This window comes from Bos mutus, chromosome 20, assembly GCF_027580195.1.
Source record: "Bos mutus isolate GX-2022 chromosome 20, NWIPB_WYAK_1.1, whole genome shotgun sequence".
In the NCBI taxonomy this organism is placed as follows: Eukaryota; Metazoa; Chordata; class Mammalia; order Artiodactyla; family Bovidae; genus Bos; species Bos mutus.
The window spans coordinates 8,888,563-8,902,693 of NC_091636.1; the positions used below are offsets into that span (position 1 = coordinate 8,888,563).

A 14,131-nucleotide genomic window follows, 5' to 3' on the forward strand; every position below is an offset into this window, starting at 1 on the left:
CATCTCTATAGTCTCAAAACATAAAGAAGACCAGCCAATGATTCTAGCACAAATTCTTAATATCTTATTTGATAAAATGCCTATGTTTTTTGGCATACTGTAAGAATATATATAACTGGAATAAACTAAAGATTCACAAGCCAAATTCACGTTTTCATAGGAACCACTCATTTCCAGAATATACTGCATCTTTAAAAATAAGAAAATACTTCTCAGAAATAATGGAGTATATAGTGGGACTATGAAAATGTTCAAATATTCAGAAAATGTTCCCACTGTTGTTTTTTTATATCCTTCACTCATCACATGGCTTTCTTCATGTCATGCAAAACTTTGCTAAATGATGAATTCAGAATAAATGGGGAGTTAAAATGTCTTTCTTTGCCAGATTCTTTTAGCTTTATGAAAGTAGTAAAACAATAAGCCTTAAAAACCAAGAGACACAAAACGCAATGAGTTTCTTAAATATTTTTCATATGTATTCCAAGGTCTTCCACTGGGGCAATCGATTTATAGTTGTTTTCTACAAACCTGAATTGACAATTAGTAATGGATGAAGCTCTTTTGGGCCCATGAAGTGAGATAAATAAGATGTTATGGTAGGTTCAGTATTAATTCAAGGGAAAAATTTGATCAGCTCCCATACTGTCATACATCAGTGCCTGTACATCAGCTCATTCTGTCTGCTTCTGGCTTCATATAAACCTAATAACAATTCTCTCAGTTAGACTATTCATCTGCAAAACAGGAATTAATGTGTTTTCCTTTTATTCAGAAAAATGAGATGATGTGTTATGTGTACTATTACATTTCATCTGTGAAAGTCTCCAAAGTATTCATACAAATATAATAAGTAGAGATGGAGAACAAAGTAAAATTAATCTTGGAGAAATTATGAACAGTAAGATATTTTCCAAATTTAATAGGTACCACTTGTTAGATAAGTTAATTTCATGAATGGTGCTTCACCTAGCCATTGGTCATTCAAAATTTAAAATCTAGTCTATCTAAGAAAAAAATTTTGGAACTTACAGATTGGATTTGTTATCACTGAAGCATCTTGACTTCCCTGGTGGCTCAGAAGGTAAAGAATTTGCCTGCAATGCAGGAAACCCAGGTTCAGTCCCTGGATCAGGAAGATGCCCTGGAGAAGGGAATGGCTACTCACTCTAGTATTGCCTGGAGAATTCCATGGACAGAGGAGCCTGGTGGGCTACAGTCCATGGGGTTGCAAAGAGTCGGGCATGACTGAGCAACTGTCACATCTTACTATAGTCATAGCTAATATATAATTTAAGTAATATCCTTTATTATTTTCTATTAGGGGACTATAATTCACGTTAAAAATTTTCTAAAATGTACATTGCATTTGAAAACAAAACATCACATTATAAGTTATTTCCATATGTTGGTTCCAATAAAAGAATACACATCTGACAAGGAAGAAGACAGCATGTGAATTGCTTCACTTCTGTGACGAGGCTGTCTTTCCATAACATAGGGAAGAATCACCAGGCTGGCTTTCCTAATAGGCAGAATGAGGATGGCAAAGGAGAATCAGAGCACTCAGCAGTCTGCTGACCTACTTTGTTATTATAACTCATTAGAGCTACGAATGTATTTTTTTTATCAGTAAAGCTACATAGTGACTTGTCAGCAAATTAGGTACCTTTTGATAGGACTTTAAAAAACTCTGTTAAGGCAACACATCTTCTTTTAGAAAAAGAAAATCAGTAACCTAATAATATAATTTATAATTTATAGAATTCAAATCCAAAATACACTGCTAGACCTCAAGAGAGGATAAATATATTTTTAATTGAGATGTTTAGTTTCATTTCTTAGTTATATTATTTCAATCAATCACTGTCTAATTACTTTTATGGCCTTTGCAAAACAAAAAGTGAGTCTATTTTATCTTTATACATTTGCTAGAATATCAAGAGATAATAATATACTCATGCTAAGTTTCAATATTAACTTATATATGGGGGCTTGTATATGAATAATATGTATTCCTTTTTTTCAAATTATTCTCTAAAAATTAATAAACAGTTCTTTCCACTGTAGCCCCTAAGCACATATTTGTATTGACTACTACAATTTTTGAGCTAGAAGTGATTGAAGAGCCTCAATCCCCAAACTTTGTTGAAGGTTCCTGGCTCAAAGGAAATCAATCTTGAATATTCATTGGAGGGACTGATGCTGCTGATGAAGCTGAAGCTTCAATACTTTGGCAACCTGAAATGAAGAGCCAACTCACTGCAAAAGGCCCTGATACTGTGAAACATTGAAGGTAGAAGGGGAAGGGGACAATAGAGAATGAGACGGTTGAATGTCATCATCAACTCAATGGACACGAGTTTGAGCAAACTCCAGTAGACAGTGAAGGACAGGGAAGCCTGGTGTGCTGTAGTCCATGGGGTTGCAAAGAGTTGGAACAACTGAAGAACAATGATACTGTCACTCAATGCCTAGGGACCATCCCTCCCAAAGGGCTCCACCCAATTGGAAGGGAGCTGGAAAATATGCACAGTGTGTGGCTTCTTGGTTCTTGTACTCTGTCCCTAATATATTATTTCAAATGAAAACAAAATTTTTCAGTAATTGTGATTTTTCAATCAAATCTCATATTTTCTCCACATAAATTTTATTAATTAGACTCTTCCAGACACTTTATATCTCTTTTTTCCTTCTTATAATCTTAATATTGTTCATGCATCCTAATTTTTCTCTAAAGGTATTATTATTTATATAGATGTGAAAGGCACTAAAAGGTTATTGATTTGGATTGTATGACTTTTGAGTACATTATATTGCCCACAAATTGGTCAAGTGAGTACTTATCTTTTAAGAAATAATTTGATGTACAAATTATTATATAACACAAACTCCAAGGAATAACATTCAAAATGCGCAATAGACTCCTTTACACACACTTTGCAAATGCTGTTGTTAATTTCCTGTTTGGTTATAAACTATTAATATTTATTTAGCAATATGCACAGGATGGGTATAGGACATGTGGAGTACACAGATACTTAGAAAGCATATTGCTTGCCCTTTAGAACAGCATCTCTCAAAATGAAATAATACACAGACCCCCTCAAATAACAAAACAAAATATTATAAGGAATGATCTTTGAGTTGGTTTAAATAATTTTGATTATGATTATTACTCAAATACAAGAACTAGATATAAGTTTCTTGTCCTTAAAGTTCTTATAAAGTTGAAACAGATGTACATTTATAAATAAAATGTTAAAAAATAAGTTAATAAGCACATTTCAATTTAAATTTATTGTGATGGATAATTTTTATTTTTCTGAAACCAAATAGTTGTATACAAGGTAAATATAGCGCTGATTATTATATATCACAGGGCTTCCCTGGTGGCTTGGTGGAAGAAAATGCATCTGTGATGCAGGAGATGTGAGTTCAATCCCTGGGTGGGGAAGTTTCCCTGGAGAAGAAAATGGCAGCCCACTCCAGTATTCTTGCCAGGGAAATTCCATGGAGAGAGGAGCCTGGTGGCCTAGAGTCTATTGGGTCACAAAAGAGTCAGACAGGACTTAGTAATTAAACAGCAACAATTATAGCACTAGTTTTTCTAGAGTATGTAGTTTAAAGGGCTTCCCTGATAGCTCAGTTGGTAAAGAATCCACCTGAAATGCAGGAAACCCTGGTTCTATTCCTGGGTTGGGAAGATCCACTGGAGAGGGGATAGGCTATCCACTCCAGTATTCTTGGGCTTCCCGTGTGGTTCAGCTGGTAAAGAATCTGCCCACAATGGAGGAGACCTGTGTTTGATCCCTGAGTTGGGAAAATCCCCTGGAGAAGGGAAAGGCTACACAGAGAGGACTTAGTAACTAAAAAACAATTATAGCACTAGTTTTTCTAGAGTATGTAGTTTAACACATAAATTATGTGTGTTGTGATTAGTGACTTCGTTTTCAAACCTAGTTCTCCATTTGTCTATGGTGATGAATTTGTATGTCTAATTTTATGTCATTTAGCCTTCACCCACTATAAATGGATCACTTATTTATTAAACCTATATGCTATAATTATTATATATAGCAACTCATGACACAATTCACTTCAACTACAAAAGTAAATCTAGAGGTTGATTTTGGGCAGGCAATACTAAACTCATAATATGTTTATACTGAAACATTTCAAACTGTTGCCAACATGTGTCCATATATTTATTTACAAGATTTCTAGGAGAAAACCTGTATACTCTCTGAAATTAAATCTTCAGACTTTTAATTAGAGAAACATTGCTATAGGAATGTATTTCTTAGTTGCAAATTCTTATTTATTCTGTAAAATCATTCCCTAAATTATGTGATGATTAATATGCAAGTTCAAATATATCATACATATTTTTATTTTTTTAGTTAGATTCTCAAATAAATATTTTATAATATTTCATATTTTAACCCCCAAACCCATTGCCTCTGATCCCTTTAAAAATCAACTGTTACAATATTAGTATAACTGATATACCTAACACATAGTCACAAAGTATCATGGGAATGACAAGATTTTCAAAATTAATCTTATCAAACATTAAGACCTGGCAAATCAAAGATCTTCATCCAGACAAAAATCAAACATTTTTGTTTGATTCAAGCAAAAATAATTTCTTGAATGAATTTTAAGAAATGAGACATTTCTTGAAAGAAACAAAAGCAAATATTACAAATGAACAGCAAGATTAATCCCTGTTCAGGTTGGTTTTTGTAAGTCAGTATCTCTTACCTCATCAGTTCAAGTAGCCCAGGATGCTTAGCAGTTGGCTTTTTAAAAAATAGCATTTAAGGAATAATTTTAGTGGAATTTATAAGGACTGGAAAGGAACTGGGTAAAAGAGACTAATGTAACACTAAATTTACTGAACAAATTACCAGTTAGGGATGTTGTATAGTTATGGCAATGCCTCTGAATTTCTCATCACAGAACATATATGGATAAGTAGCTAGAGATGTATAAATAAGGATATAAATTAAGATGCAAACATTATTTGTTGTTGTTGATTCACTAAGTCTTATCCCACTCTTTTGTGACCCCATGGACTGTAACCTCCAGGCTCTTCTGTCCATGGGAATTACCAGGCAAAAACACTGGAGTGGGTTGCCATTTCATTCTCCAGGAGATATTCCAGACCCAGGGATCCAACCTGCATCTCCTGTTTGGCAGGCAGATTCTTACCACTGAGCCACTTGGGAAGCCTGCAAACATTATTAAGGAGGATTTAAATATAGAGAGAAGGGTACAGATATATTAATACATGCTTATGTTTTTAAGGAAGACTTAATACATATATATTATACATATGTAAATAAGAACATAGATATAAATGCAAAAGTGGTTAAAGAGGATTCAAAATAGTATTTAAAAATATAATTCATTTAAGAACATGACATGAAAAAGAAAGAAGATATAAGGAATTCACTCAACATTCTACATAATCATCATGTTAAATTGTTTAGTACCAATGTCAAATGTTAAAGCACAGCTGTTAACCCCATACCCCAAAATGACTAGTACCAGTCATGTCCTGCATCCTCCTAATCTGGCTTCTCAGTTTTGGCCTTCCCAATTTGACTTCTGTTTTTCTACAGCTATGTCTCTTATCAGTCTTGCCACTTTTTATTGTCATGAGTTCAAATACTGATTTTTAAATGACTTTTTACTTTAATTGGTGTGCTGTGACTATAGGTCTCTTTTTCTTGGAACTTCTCTTTCCTATTTTCTATAATCTATATAACATCAGGTATTAAAATGTGGTTTAAAACAGAAACTACAGAGTCAAATAGATATGCAGTCTAACCTTGATTTTATAATCTACTAAAGGTGTGAGAATGACTAATTGATTTAATCGCTAAAGATTTCAGTTTTCTGAACTGCAAAATGGAGAACAGTGTTTACCTCATTCTTACGCTGCAAGAAATACATAAAATAGCATTTCTCAAAGTGCTAGGGCTTGTATACTATAAGCATGATGATGTAAACATAGGGTGCTTTTTTCTTACAATGGCTTTTCACTTCTTTATAACTTTCTTTGTACATAAATATACTTTGTTTTGCTAAAAATTTTTTGAGAACTTTAACATTGTTGTTGTTCAGCCTCTCAGTCATGTCCAACTCTTTGCGACCCCCAGACTGCAGCACAACAGGCTTCCCTGTCCTTAACCATCTCCCAGAGCTTGCTCCAACTCATCTCCACTAAGTCAGTGATGCCATCAAAACATCTTGTTCTCTGTTGTCCCCTTCTCCTCCTGCCTTCAATCTTTCTCAGCATCAGGGGCTTTTCTAATGAGTCAGCTCTTTGCATCAGGTGTTCAAAGAATTGGATCTTCAGCTTTAGTATTAGTCCTTCCAATGCATATTCAAGGTTGATTTCCTTTAGATTTGACTGGTTAGATCTCCTTGCAGTCCAAGGGACTCTCAAGAGTCTTCTCTAACACCACAGTTCAAAAGCATCAATTCTTCAGCACTCAGTCTTCTTTATGCTCCAGCTCTCACATCCATACACGACTACTAGAAAAACCATAGCTTTGACTATATGGACCTTTGTCAGCAAAGTAATGTCTCTGATTTTTAATATGCTGTTTAGGTTTCTCATAGATTTTCTTCCAAGGAGCAAATATCTTTTCATTTTATGGCTGCAGTCACCATCGGCAGTGATTCTGGAGCCCAAGAAAATAAATATATCAATGTTTCCATTGTTTTCCCATCTATTTGCCATTAAGCAATGGGACCGGATGCCATGGTCTTAGCTTTTTACATGTTGAATTTTAAGCCAGCTTTTTCACTCTCCTATTTCACCTTCATTGAGAGGCTCTTGAGTTCTCTTTCTGCCATAAGTGTGGTGTCAACTGCATATGTGAGATTATTGGTATTTCTTCCAGCAATTTTGATTCCAGCTTGTGCTTCCTCCAGCACAGCATTCGCATAATGTACTCTGCATACAAGTTAAATATACAGGGTGACAATATACAGCCTTGATGTACTCTTTTCCCAATTTGGAACCAGTCTGTTGTTCCATGTCCAGTTCTAACTGTTGCTTCTTGATCTGCATACAGATTTCTTAGGAGGCAGGTCAGGTGGTCTGGTATTTCCATCTCTGTAAGAATTTTCCACAGTTTGTTGTGATCCACAGAGTTAAAGGCTTTGGAGTAGTCAAGGATGCAGAAGTAGGTATTTTTCTGGAATTTTCTTGCTTTTCCAATGATCCAAAGGATAATGGCAATTTGATCTGTGGTTCCTCTGCCTTTTCTAAATCCAGCTTGAACATCTGGAAGATCTTGGTTCACATACTGTTGAAACCTAACTTGGAGAATTTCACACACTACTTTGCTAGCATGAGTGCAATTGTGCAGTAGTTTGAACATTCTTTGACTTTGCCCTTCTTTGGAACTGGAATGAAAACTGACCTTTCCGAGTCCTGAGGCCACTGTTGAGTTTTCCAAATTTGTTGGCATTTTGAGTGTAGCATGTTCATAGCATCATCTTTCATATTTCCAAGGTCAAATGACACTGTTGAGATTCCCTATTGACTAAGAATTATATTTTATGGTTGTTATCTATCATTTATATTCACAATATAGAAAAAATTTCTGGTCTTTATAGTTGAACATAAGACAATTATTTTCTATGTTCTACATTAGAGTTAGACATGGAAAATACAATAAATAAATATGAAAGAAAACAGGAGCCAATTTTGTAGCAAAACTGTAGCCAAAAAGAAAAAAAAAATTAGAAGAGGCATATTGCAAATGAAGGAGAGAATTTTTAAAATTTTAATAATTTATTTATTTGGCTGCATCAGGTTGAGTTGCACCATGTGGGATCTAGTTCCACGACAAGGGATAGAACCCAGGCCTCTGACAGTAAAAGCTCACTGTCTTAGCCAATGAGCCACCAGGGATGTCCCAGGAAAAGTATTTTGTTCAACATCATAATGTAACAAGTTTGACTCTGATAGATTAAATACACACACAGACCCAAATAGTACATCCAGTGGTGTTTAAAGAAAAACGAGTAAGACATTACAATTTTTCTTCATTAAATGTGCTTACCACTACACATATTAAGCAGTATATTTCCTAACATTATAATTATACAATTATATTCCATTTATGGATACCTAAAAATAATCCCTTTACTCTATTAGTAATGACAATTTCTATTTTTGGAAGATACCTAGAGAGAATTTAAAATGAAAATTATTTGCAAACTTAAATATTAGTTGGCATCAGTGATGAATCATATTTTGGCAGCAGTGTTATTTAGTGCTTTTTATAACTATTCATTCAGTCAGTAGTGAGTTTATATGAGCTTCTGTTTTTTTCCTCACCCCCTACTCTCTCTGTATTGTCTTTATGTTTTGCTTCTTCAGTGATAAGAAAAGTGACATCAATAATCAATGAGAAAACACAGATTTAAAAAGTGAGTTGATCAAACTCCTTGATTTATTTTTTAGATATCAGAAGTTAACATCTAGAACATTTCTCAAATTTTTGATGATAAGTAATTAGGTTATAACAAATTATTGTGTCTGGCACTGTTCAAGGCACAGGAAATAAAGTATAGAACAAAATCCAGACAAATTCGTTGACCTAATGGCATTAGCATTTACGTTCCAGTGGGGGAAACAGACAAATAATAAGTGACAGATGTATGTGTGTTTGTGCTGGCTCATGTGTGTTTGTGTGTCTGCTGTTAAATTCTTTAAAGATAAAATATAAACCAATTGAGTAATATATTAGGGTGGTGAGGGAAGGAAGGCTTCTGTAAGGCAGAGACCTTTAAGCAAATATAAATGAAATGAAGGACAGATCCAGGTGGACACTAAGTCTCAAAGAAAAGAGTGAAAAGAATAAAGAATGGAGCAAGGAAGGGAGGGAAGAAAGTAGGGAGGAAAACACATAGGAATAAGACACAAAAGATAGAAGAAAAGACATTCTTCTTAACACGTGCTATAAACCCCTCTAGCCTTCAAACACAAAGCCTGAGCTTCAGTTTTTAGGAGATAAAAATGTATATTAAGATGTCAGTGTCATTTCCACAATAATAAACTATGGTTAATAACAGAACAGTCTGGGAAAGAGGAGGGTATTTGACTTATGCCAAAGTTAAAATTTTGTGAAAGTCTCATAAAATTTGCCTCTTATAAAATGTGAAACACAAGAGAAGGCAATTCTAATGCACAGTTAACTAATACTTTATTAAATGTAATATAATATAAAAAGAAAATATAAGAACTTAAGGAGAAAACAAATCTTTGTGAATATATATCATAAAAATATTCACCATTGTTTCAGTTCTTTGTGAGTGCAGAATTATGTATTTATATCAAAATGTATGCTCTTATAATTAAAATAAAGTTAAGTACACTTAACTTTGGAAATCAAACTTCTATTTCACAGATTTTTATTTTATATTTACATCTTTCTATGGTAAAGTTTATAGGGATATCTTTTCATGATATTTTCACTAGATGGAAGTACTATCTGAAATAGCATTGCATGTCATACATATCTCATTTGCTTTCATACTCATGTAATATGTCTTCATGTTTAACCACACTTAAAATTACATGTCTTGAGCACAGTAAACATTAAAATCATGTTGAAAGGGAGAAGAAGTTATTCTAAGTAATAGGCATTTTTAAAAGAACATAGGACTATGATTTAGGGGTGTGTGTGTGTGTGTTTGGATGTGTACCTTTGAAATAAAATGTCTCAGTATACACAGAGTAAGATCTAAAAATAGGTGCTATAACATATACACCACTACCCCCACCCCCACCCCATGGAACATTTCCTGGAAATAAAATTTAGCTGTAGAAACAGGAACATAACATCTGATTTTATATCCACAGAAGCAAAATTTTATCTTACCAGTTAAGGAGGATAATTAGATCACTCTAACATAAATATTTAGAACTTTTTTGGCAAAATGTAGAAAACACATTATAAAGTAATATGAATTACTTACAACCATCTCATTTAGAGACACCCAGCAATCTGGTGGGAAGTCCTGCAGCAGTGGTACCAGGAACTGAAGACAGCCATCCCAGTGGCACAGGAGCAGCATCATGCCAATGAGGTTAAAAATTCTCACCACAGCACTGGCAAGATCATATGTCATGTGGAAAATCTGTTGACCAAAATAAAATCAATTCTTATAATCAATTTTTTTTAAAGTTAAGAATACTACCAATTTCAGTAGACTATCTGTGCTAGATTTATATACTAACTCTATTATATAGTGCTCACAGAATTAATTTCATAAACTGTCTCCCTTTTTGACATTTAACATTGTGTGTTCTAAAGTGATCTCACATTTTGGAGCTATCTGAAAACCTAACATGGGAAGAAACATAGAAATTTGGCTATTTTGACACCAGTTAATAAAAGAGGCTAATTAAAAATAGTCAAATCCATGTAGCTCCATCCTGATTTATCTACCTGATTAAAAAAACCACCATAATGTATGCAGTATTACTTTTGATGTATACAGGACTGTGTGTAGTTGGCTGGGCCCAATTTGATTGTCTGTTGGGCTCCAAAATCACCGCAGATGGTGATTGCAGCCATGAAATTAAAAGACACTTACTCCTTGGAAGGAAGGTTATGACTAACCTAGACAGCATATTAAAAAGCAGAGATATTACTTTGACAACAAAGGTCCATTTAGTCAAGGCTATGGTTTTTCCAGTGGTCATGTATGGATGTGAGAGTTGGACTGTGAAGAAAGCTGAGTGCCGAAGAATTGATGCTTTTGAACTGTGGTGTTGGAGAAGACTCTTGAGAGTCCCTTGGACTGCAAGGAGGTTCAACCAGACCATCCTAAAGGAGATCAGTCCTGGGTGTTCATTGGAAGGACTGATGCTGAAGCTGAAACTCCAATACTTTGGCTACCTCATGCAAAGAGTTAACTCATTGGAAAAGACCCTGATGCTGGGAGGGATTGGGGGCAGGAGGAGAAGGGGACTACAGAGGATGAGATGGCTGGATGGCATCATCAACTCGATGGACATGAGTCTGAGTGAACTCCAGGAGTTGGTAACGGACAGTGAGGCCTGGCGTGCTGCGATTCATGGGGTTGCAATGAGTCGAACATGGCTGAAAGACTGAACTGAACTGAACTGAGCTCTTATAATTAATACACCTCAGCAGGTATAAACTTCACATGTGAACAGTTGCTGAGATAGTTATTTATTTATTTAATATTTATTTTTTATTGAGATAACACTGGTTAGTAACATATGTTTCATATATATGACATTTTATGTCTACTTCTGTATAGATTACAGCATGTCTATCCCCAAAATTTGGTTTCCATCCATCACCATAAAGTTTATCACCTTTATGCATTTTGCCTGCTGCTACTGCTAAGTTGCTTCAGTCGTATCTGACTCTGCGACCCCATAGACGGCAGCCCACCAGGCTCCCCATCCCTGGGATTCTCCAGGCAAGAACACTGGAGTGGGTTGCCATTTCCTTCTCTAATGCATGAAAGTGAAAAGTGAAAGTGAAGTCACTCAGTCGTGTCCGACTGTTAGCGACCTCATGGACTGCAGCCTACCAGGCCCCTCCGTCCATGGGATTTTCCAGGCAAGAGTACTGGAGTGGGTTGCCATTGCCTTCTCCACCCATTTTGCCTATCCCCTGCTATTTCCTTTCTGGTTACCCCTATTCTTCTCTGTATCTATGTGTCTGCTTTGTTTGTTCATTTGTTTTGTTATTTTTTGTTTATTTATTTATTTTTATGTTCCACATAGGAATGAAATAATATGGTATTAACCTTGCTTCATCTGACTTATTTCACTTGACATAATATCCTGAAGGTCCATCCATGTTGTTGCAAATGGTAAGAATTCAACTTTTTGATAGTTGAGCAGTATCCCACTGTATTTGTATACCACATCTATTTTATCCATTCATCCATGGATGGCCACTTAGGTTGTTTCCACATCTTGGTTATTATAAATAATATTGCTTGAATATAGGATGCATATATCTTTTAAGATTAGTGGTTTTCATATTCTTTGGATAAATACCCAGAAGTGGGATAGCTGAATCATGGTAGATTATTAATGGCCCTGTTAAAACCTTGCTCACAGAAGATTTGTAATGAGAAGACTGCTTCCTTATGGAGCACATATGTCTGCAGACAGTCACGCTAACCAGAGAAGGAAGCCCGGTCTACTTTAAACAAAGCCACAACTTCTTATTGTCTAAGGGTCTTCCCTGGTGACTCAGGTGGTAACGAATCTGCCTGCAATGCAAGAGACCTGGGTTCGATCCTTGGTTTGGGAATACCTTGGAGAAGGGCATGGCAACCCACTCCAGTGTTCTTTCCTGGAGAATCCCCATGGACAGAGGAGTCTGGCGGGCTACAGTCCATGGGGTCACAAAGAGTCAGACACAACTGAGTGACTAAGCACAGCACAGCTTGTAGGGTAAGTCTCAGTGAAAACTTTACTCAACTTCTTGAACAAGTGGCTAACATCAATGATTAATATTTTCAGTTTTTTTCCATCTATGAGGTAGACATTCTAAAGTGATAAATTCCTATCTAAATTTATTCTTAGTGCCACTGCATGAAAGCCAGAAAACACAAAAACAACACTATAGATGCTACTCAGTGAATTGTTAAATGAATGAATGAGAATTTTGCAGAGTTAATAATAACAGCAAAAGTAACCTTCTGTGACTTTGAGAGTGTAAAGTTTTTGTTTTTGTCTTTTAAGATAGGAATTAAAAAAAATAATCATTATTTGCTACCATCCAAGTAATCTGAATTTGAAACTGATTTGATTTCCAGAGTTGTGGGTAACAGAAAGACAGACCATTCTGACCCACTAGCAATATGTTTAAAGTGGTACTTATGAGTCAGCAGAATAAAAAATAATCAAAATACATTTTAAAGGTAGTGCTTTAATTTTATTTTCACCAAACTAAACTACAAAATAAGTCAGTGGAAGACTACTGTGCTTTACATTTGCCCAGATCAGAACATTATGTTGTTCATATGACTTCAAGGTGAGGAATGAGCTGGTTACAAATACTCACTGAATTCTTTTTTATAATATTATCATTCTAGAATTCTGTCTAGTTGGAGTCTAATAACTCTAGAGAGAATAGCTGGAAGAATATTTGATTAAGATAAGTTGATTCAGAATACCAAATCCTGCCCTAATATTTGCATAATTGTCCACCAGAAGTATAATTTTTTGTAATATTTTCCCCAGGAGCAATGCATAATCCACTCTGCTCTTAAAAAGGTCAAATCGTAGACTGTGCTCTATGCATATATCCATAAATTAGCGGAGTAATTCCACAGAGCTTCCACATTCATACTTGATAAGTTGAATTCAGGGTCCTCTCAATCTAATAATCATCTATGAAATCAGTGAGTCTTAACCTATCCTTAAGTATTTGATTTACTTTACTATGGTTTACTTAACCAAAAAATCATCAAGAGTAATTCAAGACTTCTCATGGGATATATTGATCTCTTCTTTTTGGTTTCACAGATGGGAATCATTTAGAGGTTAGGTTGCTTCTGTGATCTCAGTTATCAATTGAAGGTTTCAAATATGCTTTCAGAATTCTTATTATTGTAACGTTAAGAAAATCAAATGGGCCAGAAGAGGCTCTTTTGACACAGAACATTCTTATTTTTAAGGTATTAAAATAAGGTCAGGTTCTTTGGTTTATCTTTATATATTTGTACTTGCATAACCTGTCACATCTTTTAAGATGGGAGAATCTCCATGTCATGTTGACAAAGAATATAAGAACACAAATAATTAGCTACTCAGTTCATTTCACACCTAACATATATCCAGAATTCAATATGTGGTAGTCCTAATCAATAGTAAAATAAGAATTTTAAGAGTCCTTTTGCACCTTTTGTAATTCTTAACTTGAAAGTTATCCAGGTTAGCCTACCATGCTTTAGGCAAAGTGCAGAAGGTTTCATCTGGTATATGAGAGAAGAGTAGGCTTCACAGAGGTCTTTTTGAACACTGACAATGACTATAGTCATTGGAGTAATTTTATCAGTTCCTACTCTAACCAGGATCTTATTTGAATGGCCAGCCCAT

General features: G+C 35.0%; 1 protein-coding gene across 1 annotated transcript in view; it reads right to left on the reverse strand.

Annotated features, from left to right (window-relative positions):
- HCN1 (hyperpolarization activated cyclic nucleotide gated potassium channel 1) overlaps positions 1-14,131 on the reverse strand; it is a 447,988-nt gene that overhangs the window by 192,981 nt on the left and 240,876 nt on the right. Inside the window, exon 3 of the mRNA XM_070357822.1 lies at positions 10,012-10,173. Coding sequence (XP_070213923.1) covers positions 10,012-10,173 — 162 coding nt within the window. The remainder of the gene's footprint in view (positions 1-10,011; positions 10,174-14,131) is intronic.